Source organism: Balaenoptera musculus, chromosome 6 (genome assembly GCF_009873245.2).
Source record: "Balaenoptera musculus isolate JJ_BM4_2016_0621 chromosome 6, mBalMus1.pri.v3, whole genome shotgun sequence".
Lineage (NCBI taxonomy): Eukaryota > Metazoa > Chordata > Mammalia > Artiodactyla > Balaenopteridae > Balaenoptera > Balaenoptera musculus.
Window position 1 is genome coordinate 79503465 of NC_045790.1, and position 22517 is coordinate 79525981.

Here is a 22517-nt window from a genome sequence, read left to right on the forward strand (position 1 = left end):
TCCTACTCACCCGCTATCAACTAACCTCAAAGCCGATCCCCGCCCTGCGCCACACTGCCACCCACTCCTCACCCTCCCCCAAACCTATCTGCTCCCAGGAAGGGCCTGGCTCCCGAAAAACGGCCTATTTAACTCCGAGCACAAGCGGAGATACACTGGACGCTGACCTCTCCAACAGGATCCGAAACAGACACAGAAGAGTCAGCGGCCCCGCCCGCCCACCCGCCTCCCAGACCTGGCCTCGCAGCCCCACCCTGAAGCCCCAGCTCGCCCGGTCCTCCCTACCTGCGCTGCCCGGCTCTGTGCCCCGCCCGCTGGTCCGCTAACCCGCTCGTTCTCCCGGTGGCTCTCAGGCTCCGGCCTCGCCCTCTCTTCGACACTCACTCGGCCACTTCCGTCCCGGGAACGTCCCCCACCCGCGGGCGGCGCCCTGGGCCCGCGCTCTATGGTCGCGGGGGCTGCAGGAAGCTGCTCTGGCTCCAGCTCTCGATGCTCAGGAGCCCGCCGACTACCGGCAGCCCCTCCTCGGCAGGAAGCGAGGGTGCGGCGCAGTCAGAGAAAGCGCCCAAACTGCGCCGGAGTTCCCTTTTAGGCTCTAATCCTTCCTTCTTCTAGCCCGGGGAGAAGGCGAGGGCGGTTCCCCAGAATGCCCGCCCTCAGGGAGTGAGGGGGCGGCAGGCACGTACCCTCTATTTGCATAGCGCCCGGGACGTGGCGCGCACCGACGCCGCTTCCGCGTCGGGGGAAACTCCAAGTCCCGGAATGCCTCTCGGGTAGGTGCGTCACTTGTGTTGTGTTGGAAGTTGCGGGGAATCGAGTCTGGGATGCGGGTCCGTTTTCAGAGACCCTGCTAGCAGCTAGGAGGAAAACCCCGCTGAGGAGCCTATAGGTGGGGTCGACTGACGGTCCGGGTCGCGCATAGGGTTGGGGATTGGGGCCGGGTGGAGGGGTGAACTCCTGCGTTTCTGCACATCTTTTCCGTAGATGTCTCATATGGAGCTGGCGTTGGACCCGGGTGACCATGACCTGCTGGGCTTCCTGCTAGAGGAAAGCGGAGGTTTGGGGGCGGCGCCCGATGAGGCCTTGGAGGCTCCGCTGGGTTGGGAGCTGCCACTTTTTGAGGTGGGTAGGGGTCTGAGTCGGGGAGGCCCGGGGCCGGTTGTGGGGTGTGTCCCTGAGGCAGTGGGTGGTGATAGGTTAAAGCCTGTTAATCTGAACCCTGTGCAGGCTCTGAGCAATTGGGACGTAGAGGATTTCCTGAGCTGCTTGCCGAGTCCCCCAGCATCGTTGAACGTTTTCAGCAACTCTAACCCCTGTTTTGTCCACCATGATCACACCTATTCTCTCTCACAGGAGCATGTCTCCATAGATCTAGGTAAGTCTGAAATAAGTGAAGTTTTGGGGGAGGAGAGGACTCACGGGCCTGGCTATTCATACTTTCCCTTTTGCAGATAATGAGAGATATGGAGAAGAGGGGGCTCAGATGACTCCATTGCATGTGGAGGAGCCGGCAGAGCAGGTACTTGACTTGATTTACAGGAGGATTATTCCCGCATTGCACGGATTGGGGCCGGATTCCCCATTCCTTTCTGACATCCCTTTGCAACTCTGCTGCCCATCTCTCAGGAACCCCAGGAGACTGCTAGGCTAATACTGACTGAGGAGGAGAAGAGGCTCTTGGAGAAGGAGGGGCTTACCCTGCCTGGGACGCTTCCTCTCACTAAGGTAAGACTCCCATTGGAGGAGGGTTGTGAGTCCCAAGTAGGCCAGTTCTGTTAATTTTATATCAGTAACTTGAAAAAGAGCTGAGGTGAGAGATTAGCACATTTGTTGTTACTAGGAAGCTGGAGCATGTAGTTAGTGTGCTGGGTGCAAGGGCAGATGGTGGTTTTGTAGGGCTTGTACAAATTTTGGTGTTCTTTTTAAGTAAGAATTCAAAATTATCAGGGTAATATTAGTAAAGGAATTTGGAAAGTACTGTGCAAGCATGGGGCCCTGACACTTATATTTCACTGGTTTCGCGCTAATCTACCTATAGCTGAATAGTAGAATTAAGTATTAGGGTTCATCAAGGCTGGATTGAGTAGTATAACAAGAATAAGTGTAAAATCCCGATTTTCAAGCAGTGAGTGGCGGCTTCACATGCACAGCATTGTGATACTGTGATGAAATCAATGTTCATTAACAGAAAGGTTAAAAGAATTTTAAGTTCTTAAAAGTACAAATTGAGGGAATTCCCTGGCAGTCCAGTGGTTAGGACTCTGTGCTTTCACTGCCGAGGGCCAGGGTTCAATCCCTGGTTGGGGAACTAAGATTCCACAAGCTGCGAAAAAAAAAAGTACAGGTTGAGTCAATAGTGTGATATGGCTACTAAGAAAGTGAATGGGGTTTGGAAGCTGTATCGTCGGATACCAGTTATCTAACAGCGTTGCTGCTAGAAGGGCAGTAACCATCTTGCTCTCCTTTTTACTGGCCAGAAAGCATCTTAGTGTCCAGTTTTGAGCCCAGATCTTTGACAGATATTAAGAGGATGCAGTCCATCCTGAGAAGAGTAGATAAGATGATGAGTTTTTTGTCCAGTTTTTTTTAAATTCTGAAGAAATGTCAAGTGCTTTGAAATAGCTAAAGACCTTTGTTCTATTACGGCCCCAGAGATCAGGTGCTAGGTAAGTCCAATAGGTAGAAATAATAGAGGCAGATGTTGGCTCACGATAAGGAAGTTTTTTTTTTAGTTAATAAAATTGTTACAGTGGTTTGGCTTGTGAGGGCATTAACAACTGGTCCTCGGAGGCACTCAGACAGAAGCAGAGTGCCTGTTGGTCAGGGAAGCTGTAGAAGGAATTTCCGCATTGGGAAGATCGAATTCAGTTGCCTTCTAACTCTTTGGTCTAATGTTCCTCGGATGATACCCCTTTTCCTGTCTTCTCTCAGATGGAGGAACAAGTTCTGAAACGAGTGCGGAGGAAGATTCGAAACAAAAAGTCTGCTCAGGAGAGCCGCAGGAAGAAGAAGGTGTATGTGGGGCGTTTAGAGAGCAGGTATAAAAGGGAGTGGGACTCGGGGGTGGGGAGAACAGAGGTAATTGGAAGTGTTAGGTTTTTGAAGGGAGGATACAGGCCATGCCCCCACATCCCTGTTATTCCTCCAGGGTCCTGAAGTACACAGCCCAGAATCTGGAGCTACAGAACAAAGTACAGCTCCTGGAGGAAGAGAATCTGTAAGCAGCTCTTCGACATCAGTCCTTTCTCATCCCTCCCATTTAATACTGTCTCAGTCTTTCTCCTGCTCCACACTTGATTTCTAACTAGGCAGCTCCCACGTGTAAGGTCTGGTGCTTGGCCTTTAGTGGGTCTCTGATTCTAAGAAGCTCATAGTAGCGGGGAATAAATTTACAAGTAACTATGGATAAGTATCAAGAAGGAGAAAGGAAGGAATAAGAAAGACCTCATGTGGTGGATGGCATTTGATAGCAGATAGGATTCTGGGGTGGAGGTGTGGGGAGCATTCTAGGCAGAGAGAACACAGCATAGTCCAGTCTGGCTGGAACCCTAACACGGGTGAGTTGGGCTGGAAGGTAGAGAACGTATAATCCCTGGTGAGGATTGTGTGCAGAGCTGATCAGGCAGTGTAGAACCACTGAAGGGGTTTGCAAAAGGAGTTTAAATCCGGGCAGAGACGTGTATGTTTGTTTTAGTGAGGTCAGGCATTTTGTGCAGAGAGAGGAAGAGATCACTTGCAAAAATAGGTCCAAAAGTAAGAGAGGATCCAGTGCACAGATGGAGGGGATGAACTTAACAGGAGGGTTTTGTTGTATGTCAGGGTGCCAGGCCAGGGGCTGCTGTCTGTCCCCTCTCTTCCTCTAGGTCCCTTTTGGATCAGTTGAGGAGACTCCAGGCCATCATGATTCAGACAGCAAACAAAGCCAGCAGCGGCAGCACCTGTGTCTTGGTGAGGATGGTGATGGAAGGAGACATTCTCTTCTCAGGTGGCAGGGATAGGGGTGCAATGCAAAGCCCTTCTTCATCTCTTTTCTCCTGTGTTCTAGGTCCTGCTGTTCTCTTTCTGTCTCCTTTTCGTACCTGTGATGTACTCGTCGGACACAAGGGGGAGCCTGCCAGCTGAGCATGGAGGTGAGAGCCTTGAGGATACCATTAAGGAAGGACTAGGGGAGAAGCCCGGCCTGCCCTGAACAGCATTTGTCTCCTCAGTGTTGTCCCGCCAGCTTCGTGCCCTCCCCAGCAAGGACCCTCCCCAGCTGGAGCTGCCTGCCCTGCAGTCAGAGGTACCAAAGGACAGCTTGGACCATGAGCTCCAGGCTCTTAGCAATTCTTGCTGCCTCTTCTATCACATGCCTCAAGCTCCTAGCGCACAGCCTCCCCTGAAGTTGCCACTGCCTGACAGTTTCTCAACGTCCTCCTGCCCAGGTCCCATCTCTCCCCTGCATGCAAATCTCACAAGTGAGGGAGGATGGCTCTCTACCCACAGCTCCACGTCTGTTATCTTGCTGGGCAGATATTCAGGCTAGGTGTGAGGATGTGGGGGCCTCAGTCATGGTCTGCTGCCCCCAGTCTGTGTTCAGAGGAAAAGGGGCGGGAGGAGGCTCGCCTCAGGTCCTGGTGCCCTGTCAGGAAGCCTGAGGACTCAAACACACCACACTTACTGGCTTTCTGGGTCTTTTATTTGTACCCAAGTATGTCTGTCACCCCATGAATGGGCCTGGGGGTATCAACTGACCTCCTTGAACACTTCATGCAGTGAGGGGGTAGGGTGAAGAAAGAAATAAATAAGTGATTCTGATGCATGGGTCACCCTCAACCCCTCTTTACTGGCGCGGTTGGGTGGGGAGAAGGGAGGGCATGATTGTCCTGGTGGCTCAGGGCTGCAGGAGAGTGGGGGCGGGTGTGGAGGAGGAGGAAGGGCCAGGCTGAAGGCTGGGCTGTTAGCGCCTCCTTCCACAGTTCACGAGGCGCACTCTGGGCTTGGGTTTGCCACGGCTTCCTTTGGTCCAAGTTTGGGCCTGGTGCTTAGTCCCGTGTCCTGTTTGGCGATTGGCCCAGGGGCCTTTTTATGCTGCTGCTGCTGCTGCTGCTGCAGGGCCAGCTGCATGGCCCAGATGCTCAGCGGCCGCATGTAGGCCAGCGAGCGGAACACCTGCTGCTGGCAGTACGCCTCCGGCGTCTGGAAGGCCAGGCCCAGGCGCTCCCACACGGTACGGTAGCAGCCTTCAGCTGTCCGGAAGCCCTCCCAAGTCAGGCCCTGTCGGGAGACATGGCAGTCATATAACTTGGCAACCCCTGAGTAGCTATTTCAGCTGGACAGACGGAGAGAATAGGGTCTGTGCCCTCAGGGAGTTCCCAGCCAGTGGGGGAGATAAACTTGACTCACAGGCAGGCCTGAAGGCAGGAGATAGAATGCATGCCAGGGAAAAGGGGGAGGCTCTCTGGATGGATAAGATGACATTGAATTAGGCTGTACAGAAGTTTGATGGCTGAGGAAGTTTGCTAGGCCAAGGTACAGATGGCAGAGAGATGGGGAAGGGAGTGAGTTACCTCTTGGATCATGGTGGCTGCCAGCCCGTAGACCACACCCACCCAGACTTCATCAGACTGGACACTGGATCTGTCAGGAACACCGTGGGGCTGCATTCCATTCACAGCCCCCATGGCCCCTCCTGCAAAGCCCTGGACATTGAACTCAAAGATAGTTTGGAGAGCACGGACCACATGTGGGGTAGGAAATACCTAGTGGGGCAAGGGAAGAAACACAGTCTCTTAAACTTGGTTCCCACCTCCAGGAAAAACCCTTACCTTTCTCTCCGGTTCCTCCTCCTAGTCTCTCACCTCACTGTCTCCTTCTCCTAGGCCACTGGCCCTCAGGAACCACTGGCCAGCACACTGGTCAGACATGATGCTATGGGACTGAGGCTGAGAGCTGCAGTCATAGTTGTAATAGCGGCCTGGAGGAGGGGAAGGACAAAGTAAGGCTCCTTGCCTCCCCAGAGCTTCCTTAAGATTCCTTAGGGTCCCCCAACTCACCATTCCACAGCAGTCTCTCATAGGCTTCTTGGCCCCGGCTAAGGATGGAAGAAAATTTATCCTGGACCTCCTGTGCCCCACACAGAGCAGCCATCTTGACCATCACAGCCACAGCTGCCAGCCACAGTCCTCCACAGTAAGCACTGATCAGAGACACAGGTTCAGGGAATTAGCCTGGCAGCTCTAGCCGCTCCCACGTACAAATAATAGGCAGTCACTCTTCCTTTAGCCCACAATCTCTTGATGCCCAGTTCCCCACCTCAGGCCCCTGGAAATCCCTACCCCCCAACCTGGGGCCTGTGGTGACCCATCCATCATAGGTTTGGTCTGCATAGCCTCCATTCTCAATGAGTCCATCTTGGTCCTTGTCAAACTTCATTTCAGACTCCATCACGGCCTAGAGAGGGACCAAGATACTGAAGACCTAGATGCTAAGAAAAGACAACAGTAGCCAGCTGGGCTCTCCCCAAACACCAGGCAGCATGCCCCTGGCATGACCACTGCACATGCATCCCTTACCAGACACACAGGCCACATGTCCCTCAGGAAGCAGTGGTCACCCGTCAGGTAATAGTCCCGATAAACCTGCAGCACAAACTTCAGGTTCAGGTCCTTCCAGTCCGCAGTATCATGGACCACATATGCATTGACCCGGAGCCATGGCTCGTCATCTGGGCAGGGGAGAAAACCTGGTTCATCTGCACTGCAGGGTAGGGTAGAGGGTGCAAAAATTGAGGAAGAGAAGCTCACTTGTGGTGGAGGGACTTTTACCTGGATCCCCAACATCATGAGGCACGACGTTCCTCCTTTTCACAGGTGCTATTATCCCACTCATCAGGTACCGTTGCTGTGCCAGGTCCTCCCTGAGAGTGGCCAGAGCTGGGGGAGCAGATACACAAGCGGGGGCGGCGGGGCAGGGAATGGGTAGGCTTGGGGTAGGGCACAGAACTGTGTGTGTGTGATTCCAGAGGGGAACCAATAAGCAGGATCCACATTATGTTTGGGTGGAAGAGACAGTGTGAGGGACCACAAAGGTTCAGGGGCGTGGGGAGCTAAGAGGGCAGAAGAGGCACAAAAGGGACCCTTACCCATGTCATACTGCAGGCTGAGCTCGAGTTTGGGCCAGAGCATGACGAGGGCAAAGGAAGCGTAAAAGTGGACATCATATGTGTTGTACATGCGATATTCCTGGCCTGGAGGAATGAGGGAGACACACTGTTGCCAGGATTCCTGCTGCTCCTTCATATTGCCCTGCCTAGCTGCTCCTCTAGCATTGGGGGTGGGGCACCGTCACACTCCATACCTGGCACTTACCCCCTCATCCCAACCAGCACCCTGGGATAGGCAAAACCCATCATCCCGCCTGGGGGCAGGGCACCAACTGGCCTCATGGATGTGGCCTGCCATACTGCGCGCACCAGCAGCCCATACCTTCAAGGTAGCCGAATCGACCGTACTCTCGTAGGAGGGGGCGGAGCTGACACATGCTCTCCACCGGCTCCTCTCGTAGGCAGTCCTCAGGAACTTCCAGCCATACTGTGCCCCCATCAGCCAGGAAGTATAGTTCATTGAACAGCGCAGATTTGTACCAGGCAGGCAAGGATCTGGGGAGTCAGGAGGAGGGAATGGTCTAATGAGTGTGGACCTCCCAGGAAAGGACGGATTCTGGGGTTCAGCAGAGTAGGGGTCCCAAGTGAATCCCAGCCCAACTCTGCTGACTTTGGTGGGTGGAGACTGAATCAAGGAGTCCCAGTTGAGGTGTGAGTGCCTGGGAGAAAGGCAAGAGATGGGCCCCATTGGCACCTGTCATCCAATACCGGGCTCTGCCAAGCCGAGATCCTCTCTTCCCAGTCTGCATATCGGCACAGTGCATAGTGGCTAAGGGTGGGTGCTGCGTCACCATCTGGGCCAAAGAACCTTGTGTACCGCCTGCGGTGGAGAGAAAGGGGAGGGATGAGGGTGTGGGCTCCAGCTCAGAGCCCCAGCACCATGGACCGTGTGCTCTCTCATTCCCATCACCTGTAGTAGACCTGGCCCTTTGCTCCGAACATGATTCTGGGCATGTCCCAAGCCAGTGAGAACTCCAAGCGGCGCTGGCCTCGAGGTGGCAGCTTGCCCATAACACACACAGCCCCAGCGATGCCTACTCCTTTCTGCGAGGGGAGGCTTTGGCCTGAGAGAAGCGCAAGATGAATCAGCACAGGCACCCCCTTCAGCCGCAGGGGTCCCTAACATGGGAATAAAGCCTGCTTATTACCAGGCCTCCCACCCCTGCTCCCAAGGCAGGGACAACCTCTTCCCACCACCTCCCTGTCAGAACCCCCATCACCAGCAAGGGAGTCCAGCTGTCCATCCTGAAGTAGATCCTGCCACACCTGCTGCCCAGCGCTGTCAGGGTCAAAGGCTGTGAGGTGGGTTACCATGGTATCTGCCTGTTAAAGGGCCAAAGACTCTGTGAGGAGAAACTCCACAGGTATGCCGGCTCCTGACTAACTCTCCTGAATATATTCCCGCCTCCAAGTTCCAGAGGCTAGGGTGGTGAGGGTGGGACTCAGGAGTTGAGGAAGTGAAGAGACCATGGTGGCATGGGGGTGGGCTCGGGCCAGGCTGAGAGTAGGGGTTCAGAGGCTATGGTATGGGGCAGGCCCCTCCATACCGTGAGTCGTGCTGCCACAGCCATCGTGTAGGGGTTTGGAGGGGTTGGATGATGCAGAAGCAGCCCCTGTACAGTCTCCCCATCACGCTCCAGACAGAAGGGCTCATTCCACAACCCCCCTGGGGCATCGTCTTCACCCCCCAGTCCATTCCGCATGGAGAACATGATGGACACATCCAGGGCTTCATCCCCTTCATTTTCCACATCCCACACAAAGACTCCTACAGGCAGGCTGCTGTCCTGGGAGCAGAAGATCAGACTCAGATGGTCCCAGCGTATCCCTTCTGGCCCCACTCCCCAGGATCAGTCCTTGGCACCGAGGATCTGACTCAAATACCCAGCAATATACTCTGTCTTCCACTTGCATCTCCCCATATTGCCTGGCAGGCTGTCTGCCAGGAGACAGAAGACCAATTGGGCGGTGGTCCTGGGAAACCAGCATGATGTTCACTCTCCACCCCCTCTTGCATAGGTCATGGAACTTCCAGGAGAGACAGATCCTGGGGAAGGGAGAGCAATGGAAGAAACACAGAAGGGGAGCCTCACCTGGTAGTCATGGGGCAAGATGGGTGTGATCTGGCGGCAGGTGAGGGTGACATTTTGGCCAGGAAGCTGATAGACAGTCCAGGCTCGGGGATACAGGGCGTGGTAGAATGCAAAGTACCCACACAGGCCCCAGTTCCAGCTGTGCAGGACACTCGGGCGCTCCACAGACAGGACTTGCTGGTACACAGTCTGCCCTTTCCGGCGCAAACACACTGTGAACTAAACCAAGAAGGTACATGGGCTGGAACGGGGTAACCCACAGGTACCTCAAACAAGTCTCCCTCTCCTCAGAGTAGCTCCTGCCCTGCCAGAGCCCGCAGTGGCGACCAACGCACCGCAGCCTCACTCATCCCCCAGGCCTTCCCCCCAAGCTCGGGGTAACCACCGAGTCGTGCCTCCCCCATCTAGCTCCCTTCTCACTACTGCGGTCTTAGTGCCCTAAGCCAGGCCCTCACCATCTCTGCTTTTACCCTCTGCCTCTTCTCATTTGGATTTCAGACTGCTCTTTCTTACAGAGAAATCAAGATATGTTAGTCTGTGTTTACAATGTTTCAGTGACTCCCCGTGGCCCTCAGGCTAAAATCTACCTGGCTTTCAAGACCCTTCTTGATGGGGCCTCTCCCCGCCCATCAGACTCATTACCTGTTCGAGCCCTTATATTCTGCTCATATCAAATACTGTTCCTTGAGAACACTACATTTCCTCCTCCACGCTTTTGCTCATGTTCATTCTCCATTTGGTAAAACCCCTCATCCTTCAAGGCCTAGGACAAATGCCCTCTCCTCTCCTCAAGCAGTGAGTCATTCTCCTGCGTGTCCCCCTACCCCTCTAGTCTAGCATGTTATAATGTGCTCACATTCTGACGCCCTGACTCCCCTGGAAGGGAGGGCTATGAGGGATTAATATCTCTTCCTTGGTTCAAAGTATGCCTCATATCTTTAATGTTTATATGCCTGTTATCTATAATGTATATATCAAATAATTCTTTTATGTTGTTGGAATAGTAGGTAATGGTTAAGACCACGGGCTTTTAACCGCAGAGAAAACTGTTTCTGAATCCCTGTGCTTCCATTTACCAACCATGTGACCTTGGGCACGCTACTAAATCTCTTTGAATCTTAGTTTCCTCATGTGTAAAATGGGCCTAATAATGGTACTTCCCTTGTAGGACTGTCTTTAAATATTAAATATTATACGAAAGAGTCACAAGGTTGGAAGACATTCCCCCGGGATACCTCAGGGATGAGCCACAGAGGACCCTTGGGGCATTGGGCAAGGCTGGTAAACCTGAACTAGGAAGGGCACTATCATTAACAGGACTCAAGGTCTGCTAGTCATTTCTCCTTTGAAGGTAAGCTGAAAGCTGGAGGCCTCCCTCAGACAGGAAATAGGAACTTGGTGGACAACTCAACATGGGAGGGCACTAGAGAGATATGATGAAAGGTAGACCACATGCCTCTGGCAATCAAAGGCCTTCATCACTCCTTGATGAAGGAACACAGGGAAAAGAAATGAAGCTTCAGAAAAGGGAAGAAGTCTGGAGACCTATGCCTGGGAGAGGGGCTTCCCAGGCCCCCAGCCAGAGAGACCTCCAGAGGAGTGACCACCAGCAGAGAAGCTGGCCTCTGGCTGAAGCCTGGCAAATCAGGGCGAGCAGTGGGCGCTCTGTGCATCCTGTCTTCCTGTGCATTTGTAGACTGCTGGTTTGTTTTCCCTTCTGATCTTTCAACCAGGTTAAGTGATCCTGGAATTCTCTGACTCTCTGTGGCTGGGTTCTGGCTCAGCTAGTGAAACTGGGGCAGCGAAGTAGGTAGGAGGCATTTACTAGAAAAATGAAGGGCACAGGGGTACCTTTTTTCTTTCAGGGAACGTGTGCTCTGAGTGTCTCGTTCCTATAGTACATCCTAGCACAGGGCTGGGCACACGGAAAGCATCCTGAAAGTACTTACTGGACTGAATCATGTACATCTCTAATTGCCACATCCTACACTAGCGAAGAGACCCTTCCTGGCCTGGGAAGTACTGCCTGGACCTCTCCTCCACCTCCTGGCTCTTACTTGATCAGCAATGACTGTTTGGTGCTGGTACATTCCAGGATTAAGCTGCCAACGACAGAACTGGCCTCTCCAGCCTCGGGTGATAGTGCCTCCCCCAATGCCACCCAAGGGACAACCTAGAGAAAGAATCAGGATGGTTAGTGGGGCATGGGAGAGGAAAACGAGCCCATTTCTCACTTTCTAGACTATAAAGATGGGTTCCTCTAAACACCATGGGGATATCAAATCGACACATTGTACATTTTAAACTTACACGATGTTATATGTCAGTTATATCTCAATAAAGCTGGGGAAAAAACCCTAGGGGATGGGTCAGTGCAACTTAAATAAGCTGAAAGCCTCTTTGCCTAGCTCTGCAGTAGGCCTGGACGCTGGGCCCTCTCTGACTGGGGGGAGCTGGAGTGAGGCTCACCATAGATCTGTCTCAGGGGCACAGAGTTGATGAGGTCGATGAAAGGTGTCTTCTTCTCCACCTGGGTCTTCCGGTACCACCACTGCAAGTACCTAAGGAGCAAGGGGCAGTGTGAGCGGAGGGGTGGCGGGCGGCAGTCACCGGCCTCTCTTTGGACACCCAGCTGTGACTTCCCATTAAATGTCCCGAGGACCCATTGCCTTCACTTCCAAACCTCTCCTACTCTCAACATCTCTACAATTCAAGGTCCTCTCATCTTCCCAGTCACCCCGGGTCACAGTATGAGACTGTCTTTGTTTCTCCTCTCTACTCTCCTTAGAAGGAGCTTTCTGATCTTTCCACACCACTAACTCCACCACCACTGCTTTAATTTGCTCCAGGAACTTTCGTCTGAGGTGCTGAAAGGGCCAGTTATGGTTTCCTGATTTATAATCACTCCCACCCCACATACAGGCATAGGCTGCTGTGATAACTTTCTTCTTTTTAAAATGATGATTTTTCTTCCTGATTATGAAAGGTGAAAATCTGGAGAATGCACTAGGTGGAAGGTGAAAAAAATCCCACCCATATACAACCAGTGTTTACATTTTGGGGCATTTCCTTTTAAGTCTTTTTCTCTTTTTTTTTCTTTTTCTTTTAAGTTCAGCATTTAAACTGTAAGCTTTCTAATTTTGCTCTCTCATAATATCCCAGTAAAGCCTTCTAAAAACCCCAACATTTTCCTGGTCTTATCACAGCTCTGTATCCAATAGGCAAATGATTCTGTTTGGGATTCAAGGCTTTGACATCTCTCTCAGTCTATTTTCTAATCTTCCTTCGTACAAATTCCCATTCAGAGTGGGTCCTCGTTAAGCAACCCCTGCCCTGCCAAACTCTCTCCCAATTCCACTCTTCTCCCTCACCAGCTAGTTTATACACATTGTTCAAGCACACCACTTGTAACCATGTAATTGGGTAACCCTGCTGAGGCTTAGTTTCCTCATCTACAAAATGGGGATACCTCTTGCCCTTCCTACCTCAAGGAATGGTTGGAAGGGTAAATGGCACAGTAGATAGGAAAGCCACAAAGTGGAATATCCATGCATGCACTGTCTCAACTCCCAATCAGACACTGTCCTGTTATTTTAGTGTTCCTCATGTGAGTCTGACATACTTTTAAGTTTCTTGGGGAAAGGGACAGTGACAGCCTAGTTGATTATTACCCACAGCTTCAAGCACAGGGCAGGGCACATGGTCTGCATTCAGTAACTATTTGCTGAATTTACAAAGAACGTATGTACAGACAATGGGGCATAAGAGAAATGAACAGGGACAGGAGCAAGGGGAGGGAAAATCTGACTAAAGAACAGGGAGGGTACATTCTGGGGGTGAGAGGAGAGGGAGGGAAGACGAAGGATGGGATGATGGGAAGGCAGATCTTCTTTGCCAGCTTAGAGGAAACTGGACTTTGAAACTAGAGGCCACAAAGGATTGGTGAAGGGAGGGAGGGCACAGCGCGGATTAGGGCAGTGAGGGAGAAATGCAAGATATGAAGATAGGCAGAACAAAGGAGTATCAGGCGCAGAACAAGCACTCAATACATATTTACTGAATGAATGGATTCTGGCTGAAAGGGAGAGCAACCAAAATTGAGTTCTTACCGCTCTAAGGCCAAGAGAACTCTGTCTTGCTGGAGCTCCTGACCACAGTACCTACCCCCAGTTCAGCTCCCTCTCAGAGCCCACCTTTCTCTCACTCAACTTAGCTGCTGGCCATTCCTGACCTATTTGGCCTTTTCCATTATTTCAGCCCCCACTTAAGAATAATCATTCAGAATTCTTCCTTGTCTCACCCCTGCTTTCTCCTCAATGCAGGACCTCATCTCATTCCAAAACCCCTGTGTCAGTGATCCCCACCCTGTCCTGGGATGCAGAGCCAAGTCCAGGAGCTGAGCACAGCTTCAGGCCTCTGTGATTCGGCTCATACTTAGGGACTGGGGGGCTAGGATGCCTACAGATGGGCTCTTGACCTCAATGTCCCCACCACATGCACCCCAATGTGCTGCTCTCAGTACCCCAGCCCTAGATCCTCTTTTGACCCAAAGCCTTTGGGGGTCAAAACTAGGCTGGGTCAATTTCAGAAGCAGCCTGGAGGGATTATTTTTGTCTGGTACAGGCCACCCAGGGGAACTGGCAAAGGAGTCAGATACCCAAGCAGCGACAGGCCCTTCCCACTGCCTAGGGCTTGGGTTAGGTACATGGGCTCCCCACCCCAGCCCCAGAGCACTGACTGCAGAAGAGAAGGAGCCCCTATTTAAGAGGTTGCCAGGGCTGGGTTTCCCGAACTTTAAGCCTCCCTCCCCAGCTCTGTGTTTACTGTGTGGACTGACTCAGGATGACCTCTGGGTGATGCTTTCTGTTCTCACATCCACCTGTTCCTGTTAATAGGTCTTGGCCCCATCACTAGTCTTTGAACTCAGTGGGGATCTGGAGGGATCTGGAGGAGTTCTACAGCCCAGGATAAGCTCTTGGAGTGTCTGCCAGCCTTGTGTGGGGGGAGACCAGGAAATGCTCTGGAAGATTATTACTAAGCTCTGGGGACACCTAAGGCAGTGCCTCTCTGGTCAAAGGTCTTTGCTTTTTATATAACGGGCCGTCTATTCCGGAATAGAGTGAACAGCACCTCTTATCGCTCTCTCCTTAGGGTTGAGAGCAGGAAGGCTCTCACCCTCTCCCTGGAGCCAAAGCTTGAGGAAAGAAGCTGATGGGTGTTGGGACTATTAAATGCTGTGCCTAAAAAAGGTTCAATGAATACTCCAGCTGCTCAGGAGAATCTGGGGCTAAGAATCCCGCCCCCTCCCCAGAAAACAACATTGTATCAGTACCACAGCTGCCAGAGTATCCCTTCCTACCTGTCACAAAGTATAGCTAACCCCAAAGAACAAACTCTGGAAGAGAGGGTGCATGTGAGAGGGAGCCCAAATGACTACAAGGCGCAAACGCTCCTGCTCTTTCTTGCTAAAAAGACAAGGTACTGGAAGGAAGGGGGTTGCAAAGAGATGTGACCTGGTCTCCCCCTCCAAAACCATGGGCTTAAGAATTATGTTGGGAATGGGGGCCACCTGACTAGGACAAGGTATCCACCTACTTTCTCACCCTTTCCTGCCTCTGCTGGAACAAAGTGAGGTATAAGGTAGTCTAGGCAATGGGATCTACTCACCTCAAGCCCATACCCAAATGCTTCATTAGGTTGCTTAGTGAGACATTGTTGGCATTAAAGGGTTTCCTCTTCTCTGCAAACTCGTGAGCCAGGCAGATGCGCCAGCCAAAGGGAGGCACCTGGTAGCCCTTGGCTTTACCCTCATAGGAAGCCATCAGCTGCCCAAAGTCCTGCGGATTGCTGTAGCCCTGCTCATTCTGGGGTTGACTGTCCTCAGGGTTCTGGCAGTCTGTAACCTGCACAGCCTCAGTGCCTCCAGTATTTTCAGGGCAGTAAGCCTGTGGATCCCCTTTGGCACAGCTGGTCTGTTCCGAGGCTGGGACTCCGGTTCTCATATTCCCTGGATTCTGGGTCCCCACGACCTCGGTGGTCTCGGTTCCCGAGCTTTCTGGTACAAAGTATCTGGCCAGCCAAGCCCAGATGTGGGCGCGGATTATTGTTAGGTGTTCTCTCGGAGGGCCGGCCTCTGGGGAAAGCTGAGGTGAGCTGGTGTCTCCGTGGAGCCGGGTAACTGTTGCTGCTGCTGCGGTGGCGGCGACAGCAATAAAGCCGCCACGGTCTCCCCCTCGGTCGTCTCTCTGGGTCCTGGGCGGGAAGGATCGGGCCTCGACGTCATTGGGCCGCGGTGATTAGCTGGCCCTGCCAAAGGGCGACTGGGCCCGCGGAGAGGGGAGGAGCCCCCGGGACCAGCCCGCCAGGCACCGCCCCCGGGGCCGGCCTGGGAGCTCGCGGAAGCCCCGGCCCAGTCCCTGGGCCGTGGCACCAGGCCCCCCAGGGGTGGGCGCCGGGTCCCGCCGGCCAGTGTCCGGGACGGCGCTCGCACCCGGGTGCCAGGCTGTGGGAAGGTGACCCAGGGCGGCGGGACCACTCGAGCCCCTTCCGGCCCTGCCGGCCGGACGCTTCCGGCCGGAAGGGGCTCCGAGGGGGAAGAGGTGTGGGGGGCCGAGGGAAGTCCCGCCTCTGCCGCGGCCGCAGCCACGCACTAAGGTCCCGGCCCGGAGGGGCGGGCGACCGAGGGCCTCGGTGCACCGAGCCCCCAGTTTTGACCGTGCGAGGTGTCCGGGCTAGGGGCGCGAGATGCCGGGCGGCCGCGGCCCTGGGCTGGGACGTGGAACCTCGAGGGAAGGGGGCGGAGGCGGCCTGGGGGGTCCCGGCGGGGTAGGGGGAATATTCGGCGCTGAGAGGGGCGGGAGGCTGGGATCCAGAGCGACTCCCTCTCCCTCCGCAGTGCCGAGTCAGCTGCCGCCATACCTCCCTTCCGCCTTCCCACATCCCAAATCTGGGCGCTTCCCTCTGACACCCTGGTGCTGAACGCCCATTCCCCGGGTCCTCACCCCCAAGCTCACCTGAGACGCCCCTCCGGGCCGTGGTACTGACCTCTGATACCCCTTGTTTCCTTCTAGATCCGATTCCGGAGCTGCCATGATTGAAGTGGTAGCAGAGCTGAGCAGAGGTCCTGTGTTTCTGGCAGGGGAGGCGCTGGAGTGTGTGGTGACCGTCACCAACCCCCTGCCCCCCACGGCCACTTCCGCATCCAGGTGGGGATGCTGGTACTGAAGAAGGTGGTCCTTCTGGAAGGAAGCCTGGTATCTATAGTGCTGAGCCAGAGCTCAGGTTGTCCTGTGACTACAGCACCACCTTCTTGCTCATTGTGCTCTCATTGTAGGAAAGGCTATTTAACAGAAGATGTGGGTGACATAGCCCTCCACTCTCCTTTCCTCTCTCCTCCCCCACTCCCCCTTTTACCCAGTATACTTTTCTTTGTTTAATGGTTTCTCTTTGGGGTTCTGGATTCTCTGATCCAGAGGACAGCCGCCTCACGGTGTTGGTCTTCTCAGTGTGGTAGGGAGTTTGGGGGAGCATTTGTGAGGTCAGGAACTGCCCTCTGATATCCTCTTTTCCTCCTCCCACAGTGAGGCTCTGGCATGGGCCAGTGCCCAAATCCACTGCCAGTTCCATGCCAGTGAGAGTCGAGTAGCACTGCCTCCCCCTGACTCCAGTCAGCCAGAGGTCCAGCCTGAGAGCCAGACTGTCTTTCTACCACACCGAGGTTAGTGATGGGGCATTTGCCTTTGGAGGGGGATGGAATCACTGTTACCCAAGGGTGAAATTGTCAGATTGTTCTGGTGGGTCATTATAGTCTCTGTCGCACTGGGGATGTGGGAGAGTGTAATTATTGCTTTGGTGGCGTAAAACTGTTCCTGTCTCACGAGAAAAGAGGAGTGGCTTGGTTTGGGTTGCCCTTTGTTGGCAGTGCTTACTGCCCCCACTTGCTGTGCTAGCCTTCTCCAGTACTAGACAATGGGGTTATTAAGTTGCAGTCTTATCTTTTCTAGGTGAGAGGGGTCAGTGTATCCTTTCCACTCCACCAAAAATCCTATTCTGTGACCTGAGGCTAGACCCTGGAGAGTCGAAATCATGTGAGTGACTGCCCCCTGACCCCTCGATTGCCTTCTAAGGCTCCTGGAGGGAGGACCTCTCTGGCTGCTTCTGGCTGCCCTGACTACTACCTCCCAACCAGACTCCTACAGCGAAGTGCTGCCTATAGAGGGACCACCCTCCTTTCGGGGTCAGTCAGTCAAGTATGTCTACAAACTGACCATTGGCTGCCAGCGTGTCAACTCACCCATCACTTTACTCAGGGTCCCTCTGAGGGTTCTTGTGCTGACTGGTAAGTAAGGGTTCCTGGAGGGAAGGGCTGGAGAAGAGCCTCACCAAAATGATCCTTAGAGGGTTTGTGAGAGGGGCTGGAGGGAAGCTTCCTGGTCTTAGTGAAGGTGTGAGGGGGTTGGGGAGAGAAGGTTCTGGAGCATAGGTGAGATGTGTACCTCAGCCGTGGCACACCTTAACCTACAGCCCTCTCAGATTGGAGTCTAAAACCCTAACCACTACTCTTCTCTCTGTTCTCTCCCACCACTTCTCCACTCATTTTCTCTCCAGGCCTTCAAGATGTCCGCTTTCCCCAGGAGGAGGCAGTAGCCCCATCCAGTCCATTCTTGGAAGAGGATGAATGTGGCAAGAAGGACTCATGGCTCGCTGAGCTGGCTGGGGAGCGCCTCATGGCTGCCACATCCTGCCGCAGCCTCCGTGAGAAGCCCTTCACAGTTGACGCACCCCATCCTCCCCTCATAGCATTCCTGTCTCAGAGACGGAGTCTCCTAACTGCCACATTCTCCTGAGGATCCAGTGATACCTCACCCCAGATTCTAAAGGAAAAGCCCCACCTTTTGGCCTCTGGCTTCCAGCCCTAGACGTTCCCCAGTGTGGACCCCAGGCTTACTGTGTCCCATTCTCCCCAGATCTGTACAACATCAGTGATGGCCGAGGAAAAGTTGGGACATTTGGCATCTTCAAATCTGTATACAGACTTGGCGAGGACGTGGTGGGGACCTTAAACTTAGGGGAAGGAACTGTAGCTTGTTTGCAGGTGAGAAAGGAGAGGACTTTGGGGGAACTGGGTCTGAAGGTCTAGGGTGGAAAGAGAGGGCCTGCATAAAGAGGGGTGGCAGGTAGAAATGGGCAGTGAGGTCAGCCAGGGTCCCTCTGGTAAAACAGCGTGAGGTTGGGCTGCCCTCCCACCCGGAGTCAGCGCATCCCAGCGCCTGCCAACATGCACTTCTCTTCTTGCTCCCAGTTTTCAGTGAGCTTACAGACGGAGGAGCGTGTGCAGCCTGAGTACCAGCGGCGCCGCGGGGCAGGGGGTGCCCCCTCTGTGTCTCATGTCACTCATGCCCGGCACCAGGAGTCCTGCCTACATACAACCAGAACGAGCTTCTCCCTCCCCATCCCTCTCAGCTCCACACCAGGCTTCTGCACAGCCGTTGGTGAGACCCTGACTATTACCAGGGGTGGGGGGCACAGTAAGATGCTGCGCTTAGGTAGCGTATAATGAATCCTGATTCCTAACAAACTCCCAGACATACTCACATCCAGCCTCTGACCCTCAACACTTTCTCAGACCTTCAACCTGTTTCCTGGGTGCACTGACCCCTAAATTCTTAACAGCTTTGCACATCTTCACTCCCCCTACCCACTGGGACCCTGTGATGCACTGATCTCTGACTCGCCATTGCATTTACTTCAAGCTACCAAGTCTTGACTGTCCCACACTTGGGTTATTAGGTAGTTGATGCTGTTGTCCTTACTGTCACGGTTCCAGTTTACACACTAGATTTCTTCAGCCAAACTCTCGATCCTAGCTCCCTGCCCCACACCTCCCCGCTCTTCCTGAATACAGGGATGTTTTTTTTTTCTCATTTGCTAACCACATCCTGTCATTGGGTTTTACTTCTGGCTTCTAATGCTTCTACCTTTATCTTTTTTCCCACAGTATCCCTGAAGTGGCGTTTGCATTTTGAATTTGTAACATCCCGAGAACCAGGTTTGGTGCTTCTACCTCCCATGGAACAGCCCGAGCCTGTCACCTGGACAGGGCCTGAGCAAGTGCCCGTGGACACCTTCAGCTGGGACCTCCCCATCAAGGTGCTGCCTACAAGCCCTACCCTGGCCTCATATGCGGCCCCAGGCCCCAGCACCAGTACCACAACCATCTGAAACTGGCCCACGTGGCACTACTTTCTTCGGGATCCTGAGAACTCAGCACCTGGACTCTAGTAGGACCCATTTTTTCCACCTGGGGTCCAGTGGCACAGATAATGAGAGGCAGGCTTTCGGCTGTAGCATTAATTTATTTATTCAGAATAAATCGGCAGCTGCTAGTGGTTTCCCTGGAAGTGGCAGCAGCAGTGGGCAGTCAGCAAAAGGGCGGTCAGTTGAGTTTAGCTGGAGTGGGGAGCAGGAGCCGCAGGAATAGGGGTGTTAGCTGAGCCCCACTCTGAGTCGGGCCCTCCCCCTTTGCAGGGCAGCTGAGGGTCAGATTTTTGCACCAGGGAGAACTGGCACGTTCCTGCCTCCTGACGTACCTCACACCCAGCGGGGAAGTCGATAGGATGCTGGGACCTGGGGAACCAAAGGACGGGGAAGGAGTCAGGACAGTGAAGGTCCGCCTTTATCCCTGTCTCGCATCCCCCCTCCCAGCATTCCTCCCATATCTTCCCCCAGTGCCCCTGTCCCCCCTAACCGAGCTCTTGCCTGCCATATATGGATTTTTTTCGTTTCATAGCAGGAATATTTTCCCTCCAGATCCACCCCAACTCCCCTTACTTTGTAGCCTGAAGCCTTCTCTCTCACATTTTTGTTGGTACCTTCAGGTTCGGCCAGCTTCATACTGCTACTTTGTTCATTCTCACACCGCAGCAATCTAGTCATGCCCTGGCCATCTCTTAGTCACTCACATCAGAGCCATTCTCTCTCGCCCTCAGTGGTCACTCACGTGTCACAGCAGCCCACACCGACGGGATGCAGACAGGTGCAGTGGAAACAGTCCTTGCGGAGCCAAGACTCGCCCAGGGTGAAATATTTCCCTTCATGGTGGCAGGGCGCTAGGGAAGAGCAGGAAATGTTAGTGTGCTAGAGTGGAGGGAGTAAGTGCTGCCGCCCCCGCGTTTACCCTCTCCTGTTTCCCAGCTCGGGGAGTCTGGGTCTTCTGACAGGATCACCCCTGAGCCCCCTTCCTCCCAGTGCCCTCTGCTCCTGTCCTTCCTTAACGCCTCACCCAGCTTTACCTTGAGCTTGGAAGTAGCACTTGCTGTGGACTCCTGGGTGCTGGAGGAGCAGAGATATCACCAAGCAGGTGATCCCCCAGCCACCCAGGGTCCCCTTAGCCTGTCCAGCCCAGAGCATCCATAAGGCCATTCCTGCAGTACGGCCTTTTCGGACCGTTCTTGGCGTCTGTTCAGGCTGCTCTGGTCTTGTCTCCTTGGCTTTTCTTTGTTTCTCTCCTCGAGTCTTAGTTTCTGTCTTTCTCCCCTGGGCTCCTGTCTCGCACCATCTCCGTGCCCTCTCACAGGCTTGGGGATGTTTATAAAGTGAGGACCCTGGCCCCCTGCTGAGTAGAGCTGGAAAAGCTGTAACTCTGTTTCCTGAGGTGAGGGCATGAAAACAAGAGGTCTAGCTTTAACAAGCTGTGAGAGCTGATTCATGCCCCACACAGCTAGGGGGAGGGAGGTGGCCATGGAAGGGGCACTGGCCTGGGCACTTCCCCAGCAAGGAGGTGGGAGGGGTGAGGGCCCCCAGGTGGTCTCCAGAACTCTTCCCTGGCCTGGAGAGGAAGCATTCCACCATCTCCCCCCGCCCTGTAACACACACACACACACACACACACACTCACTCACTCACACACTCCAGGGGTGTGTATGCTGGGATCCCTGCCTGGACCGGAGGGAGGCATTTCCTGGGGATGGCTAATCCTGTGCCCCAGCCAAACCGAGGAGATGCAGTAGGGTGCGACAGCCAGAGGCTCCAGGAGAGCGAACAGGCACCTGGAGTGGAGAATGTTTCTCTCAGACCCTAGGGCAGGGTCTCCCTGCAGTGTCCTAGAGATATGGCTGCCCCTCAGAGGTTAGGGCTGGGGGGCTGGGGGGCGGGTGTCTCTTTTTTACAGGCATCCCAGAGATTATCCATTGTTCATCACCCCCAAACATAGTGCAAATAAAGGTTCTCCCCATGTCTGGGGATGGTTCTTTCAAAGAAGAACATCTCTAAATGCCCTAATGGTATGGGTCACTCCAGTTTCACAGAGATACCCCTCTTATCTCCTGTACATTATGGAATGAGAATTTAGGAACTTATCCTCTGACATCCTTTTTTGGGTCTCCTGCAGGTTCTGGAGAACCTAAAGATGGGTGATTAAGAGTATAGGTTATAGAGTCAGACTCTGGATTTAGATCCTGATTCTACTTAAGAGCTGTGTGACATTGGGCAAGTTAGTTCACCTCTCTAAACCTGTTTTCTTATCTATAAATTGGGATAGCAATATCAACTCATAGGGTTGTCAAGAGGATGAAATGAGATAATGCGTGTAATGCTCCTAGTACTGTCCCTGGCACATAGCCCTCCGAAAAGAGTAACTACTGTGGCTGGTGCTAGACGTTCCTTTCTTTGAATGATGGTGAGCAGCTCTGTGTGCACAGCTGAAAGCTTCTGCTGGGGCTGCTATCTCCTGGCACAGACTTCTGCCCCTTTCACACTTATGCTTCTTGTCATCCCTGCCACCTTCAAAACCTGCCTTCAGCAACATTTTGCTTTTGGTTCCTGTATCCTTGAAATTCTAAATGTCTGCTTTGAGAAACAGTGTTGCTAATAAGCCTACTTTTCCTAGGTCATTACCCTCACTTCTACCCTGGGGAGAGGTATCCTTTTTCCATCCTTCCAGCTAACTTTAGGACTCCTGCTTTTTCTGGTAAGGATTCTGATCCACTTCCTCCCATCCCCACTCAAGTGAACTCTCAGGTTCTCCTTTCTGACCAGTCTAATGCTGGCCATCTCATTGGTACTAATTGCCCCAATCAAGCTGGATTTCTTTCACTTTTTCACACTTAAAAGACCCCTGTTCCAGCTATTCCCCTCCTACCCACAGGGCCAATCACTTTGGCATTTATTCTATTTTTCCTTGTAAGTCTCTAGTTCCATTTACCCCAAGACTCCTACTCCCTGCCACTCAGTGGTTCAGATCCAACTACTTCTGGCTGACTTTTCTAGAGGGCTACCCTGCC

At 53.4% G+C, this 22517-nt stretch overlaps 5 protein-coding genes across 14 annotated transcripts in view; 2 read left to right on the forward strand and 3 right to left on the reverse strand.

Annotated features, from left to right (window-relative positions):
- The window catches only part of TLN1 (talin 1), a 31976-nt gene extending 31311 nt beyond the window's left edge, over positions 1-665 (reverse strand). For 2 of the 4 annotated variants that reach the window (XM_036855046.1, XM_036855045.1), the window contains exon 1: positions 286-424. The gene's annotated coding sequence lies outside the window, so the exon portion shown is untranslated. Of the gene's footprint in view, positions 1-285 lie in introns of all 4 variants that reach the window. The other 2 variants (XM_036855047.1, XM_036855044.1) reach the window with 2 other exon arrangements.
- On the forward strand, positions 492-4797 carry CREB3 (cAMP responsive element binding protein 3). 4 transcript variants are annotated; one of them, XM_036855055.1, is made up of 10 exons: positions 492-773; positions 985-1122; positions 1228-1375; positions 1452-1519; positions 1627-1725; positions 2932-3038; positions 3149-3217; positions 3864-3948; positions 4046-4130; positions 4209-4797. In XM_036855055.1, the coding sequence occupies exons 2-10, from the start codon at positions 985-987 to the stop codon at positions 4523-4525; spliced, it is 1116 nt and encodes a 371-aa protein (XP_036710950.1). In that variant the 5' UTR covers positions 492-773; the 3' UTR covers positions 4526-4797. The 4 variants fall into 4 exon arrangements, with proteins under 4 accessions (XP_036710950.1, XP_036710951.1, XP_036710949.1 ...); XM_036855056.1 differs by having other exon boundaries at positions 637-777; XM_036855054.1 differs by lacking the exon at positions 492-773 and adding an exon at positions 785-889.
- Positions 4661-16380, reverse strand: GBA2 (glucosylceramidase beta 2). The gene is made up of 18 exons (XM_036855048.1): positions 16282-16380; positions 14905-15489; positions 11707-11798; positions 11295-11410; positions 9238-9456; positions 8692-8931; positions 8365-8467; positions 8055-8208; positions 7839-7964; positions 7467-7639; positions 7124-7228; positions 6807-6914; positions 6555-6706; positions 6326-6432; positions 6036-6178; positions 5841-5956; positions 5550-5741; positions 4661-5256 (listed from the first exon to the last, which is right to left on the reverse strand). The coding sequence occupies exons 1-18, from the start codon at positions 16326-16328 to the stop codon at positions 4960-4962; spliced, it is 3075 nt and encodes a 1024-aa protein (XP_036710943.1). The 5' UTR covers positions 16329-16380; the 3' UTR covers positions 4661-4959.
- Positions 15406-21484, forward strand: RGP1 (RGP1 homolog, RAB6A GEF complex partner 1). 4 transcript variants are annotated; one of them, XM_036855050.1, is made up of 9 exons: positions 15406-15749; positions 16308-16442; positions 16818-16954; positions 17241-17324; positions 17426-17575; positions 17845-17991; positions 18204-18331; positions 18539-18728; positions 19235-19490. In XM_036855050.1, the coding sequence occupies exons 2-9, from the start codon at positions 16327-16329 to the stop codon at positions 19456-19458; spliced, it is 1176 nt and encodes a 391-aa protein (XP_036710945.1). In that variant the 5' UTR covers positions 15406-15749; positions 16308-16326; the 3' UTR covers positions 19459-19490. The 4 variants fall into 4 exon arrangements, with proteins under 4 accessions (XP_036710945.1, XP_036710944.1, XP_036710948.1 ...); XM_036855049.1 differs by lacking the exon at positions 15406-15749 and adding an exon at positions 15850-15959 and having other exon boundaries at positions 19235-21484; XM_036855053.1 differs by lacking the exon at positions 15406-15749 and adding an exon at positions 15862-15891.
- Positions 19651-20676, reverse strand: LOC118896764 (microseminoprotein, prostate associated). Its single transcript, XM_036855058.1, has 3 exons — positions 20529-20676; positions 20237-20345; positions 19651-19863 (listed from the first exon to the last, which is right to left on the reverse strand). Exons 1-3 carry the CDS (start codon positions 20656-20658, stop codon positions 19683-19685), a joined length of 420 nt encoding a protein of 139 aa, XP_036710953.1. The 5' UTR covers positions 20659-20676; the 3' UTR covers positions 19651-19682.
- Positions 21485-22517: the final 1033 nt, after the last annotated feature.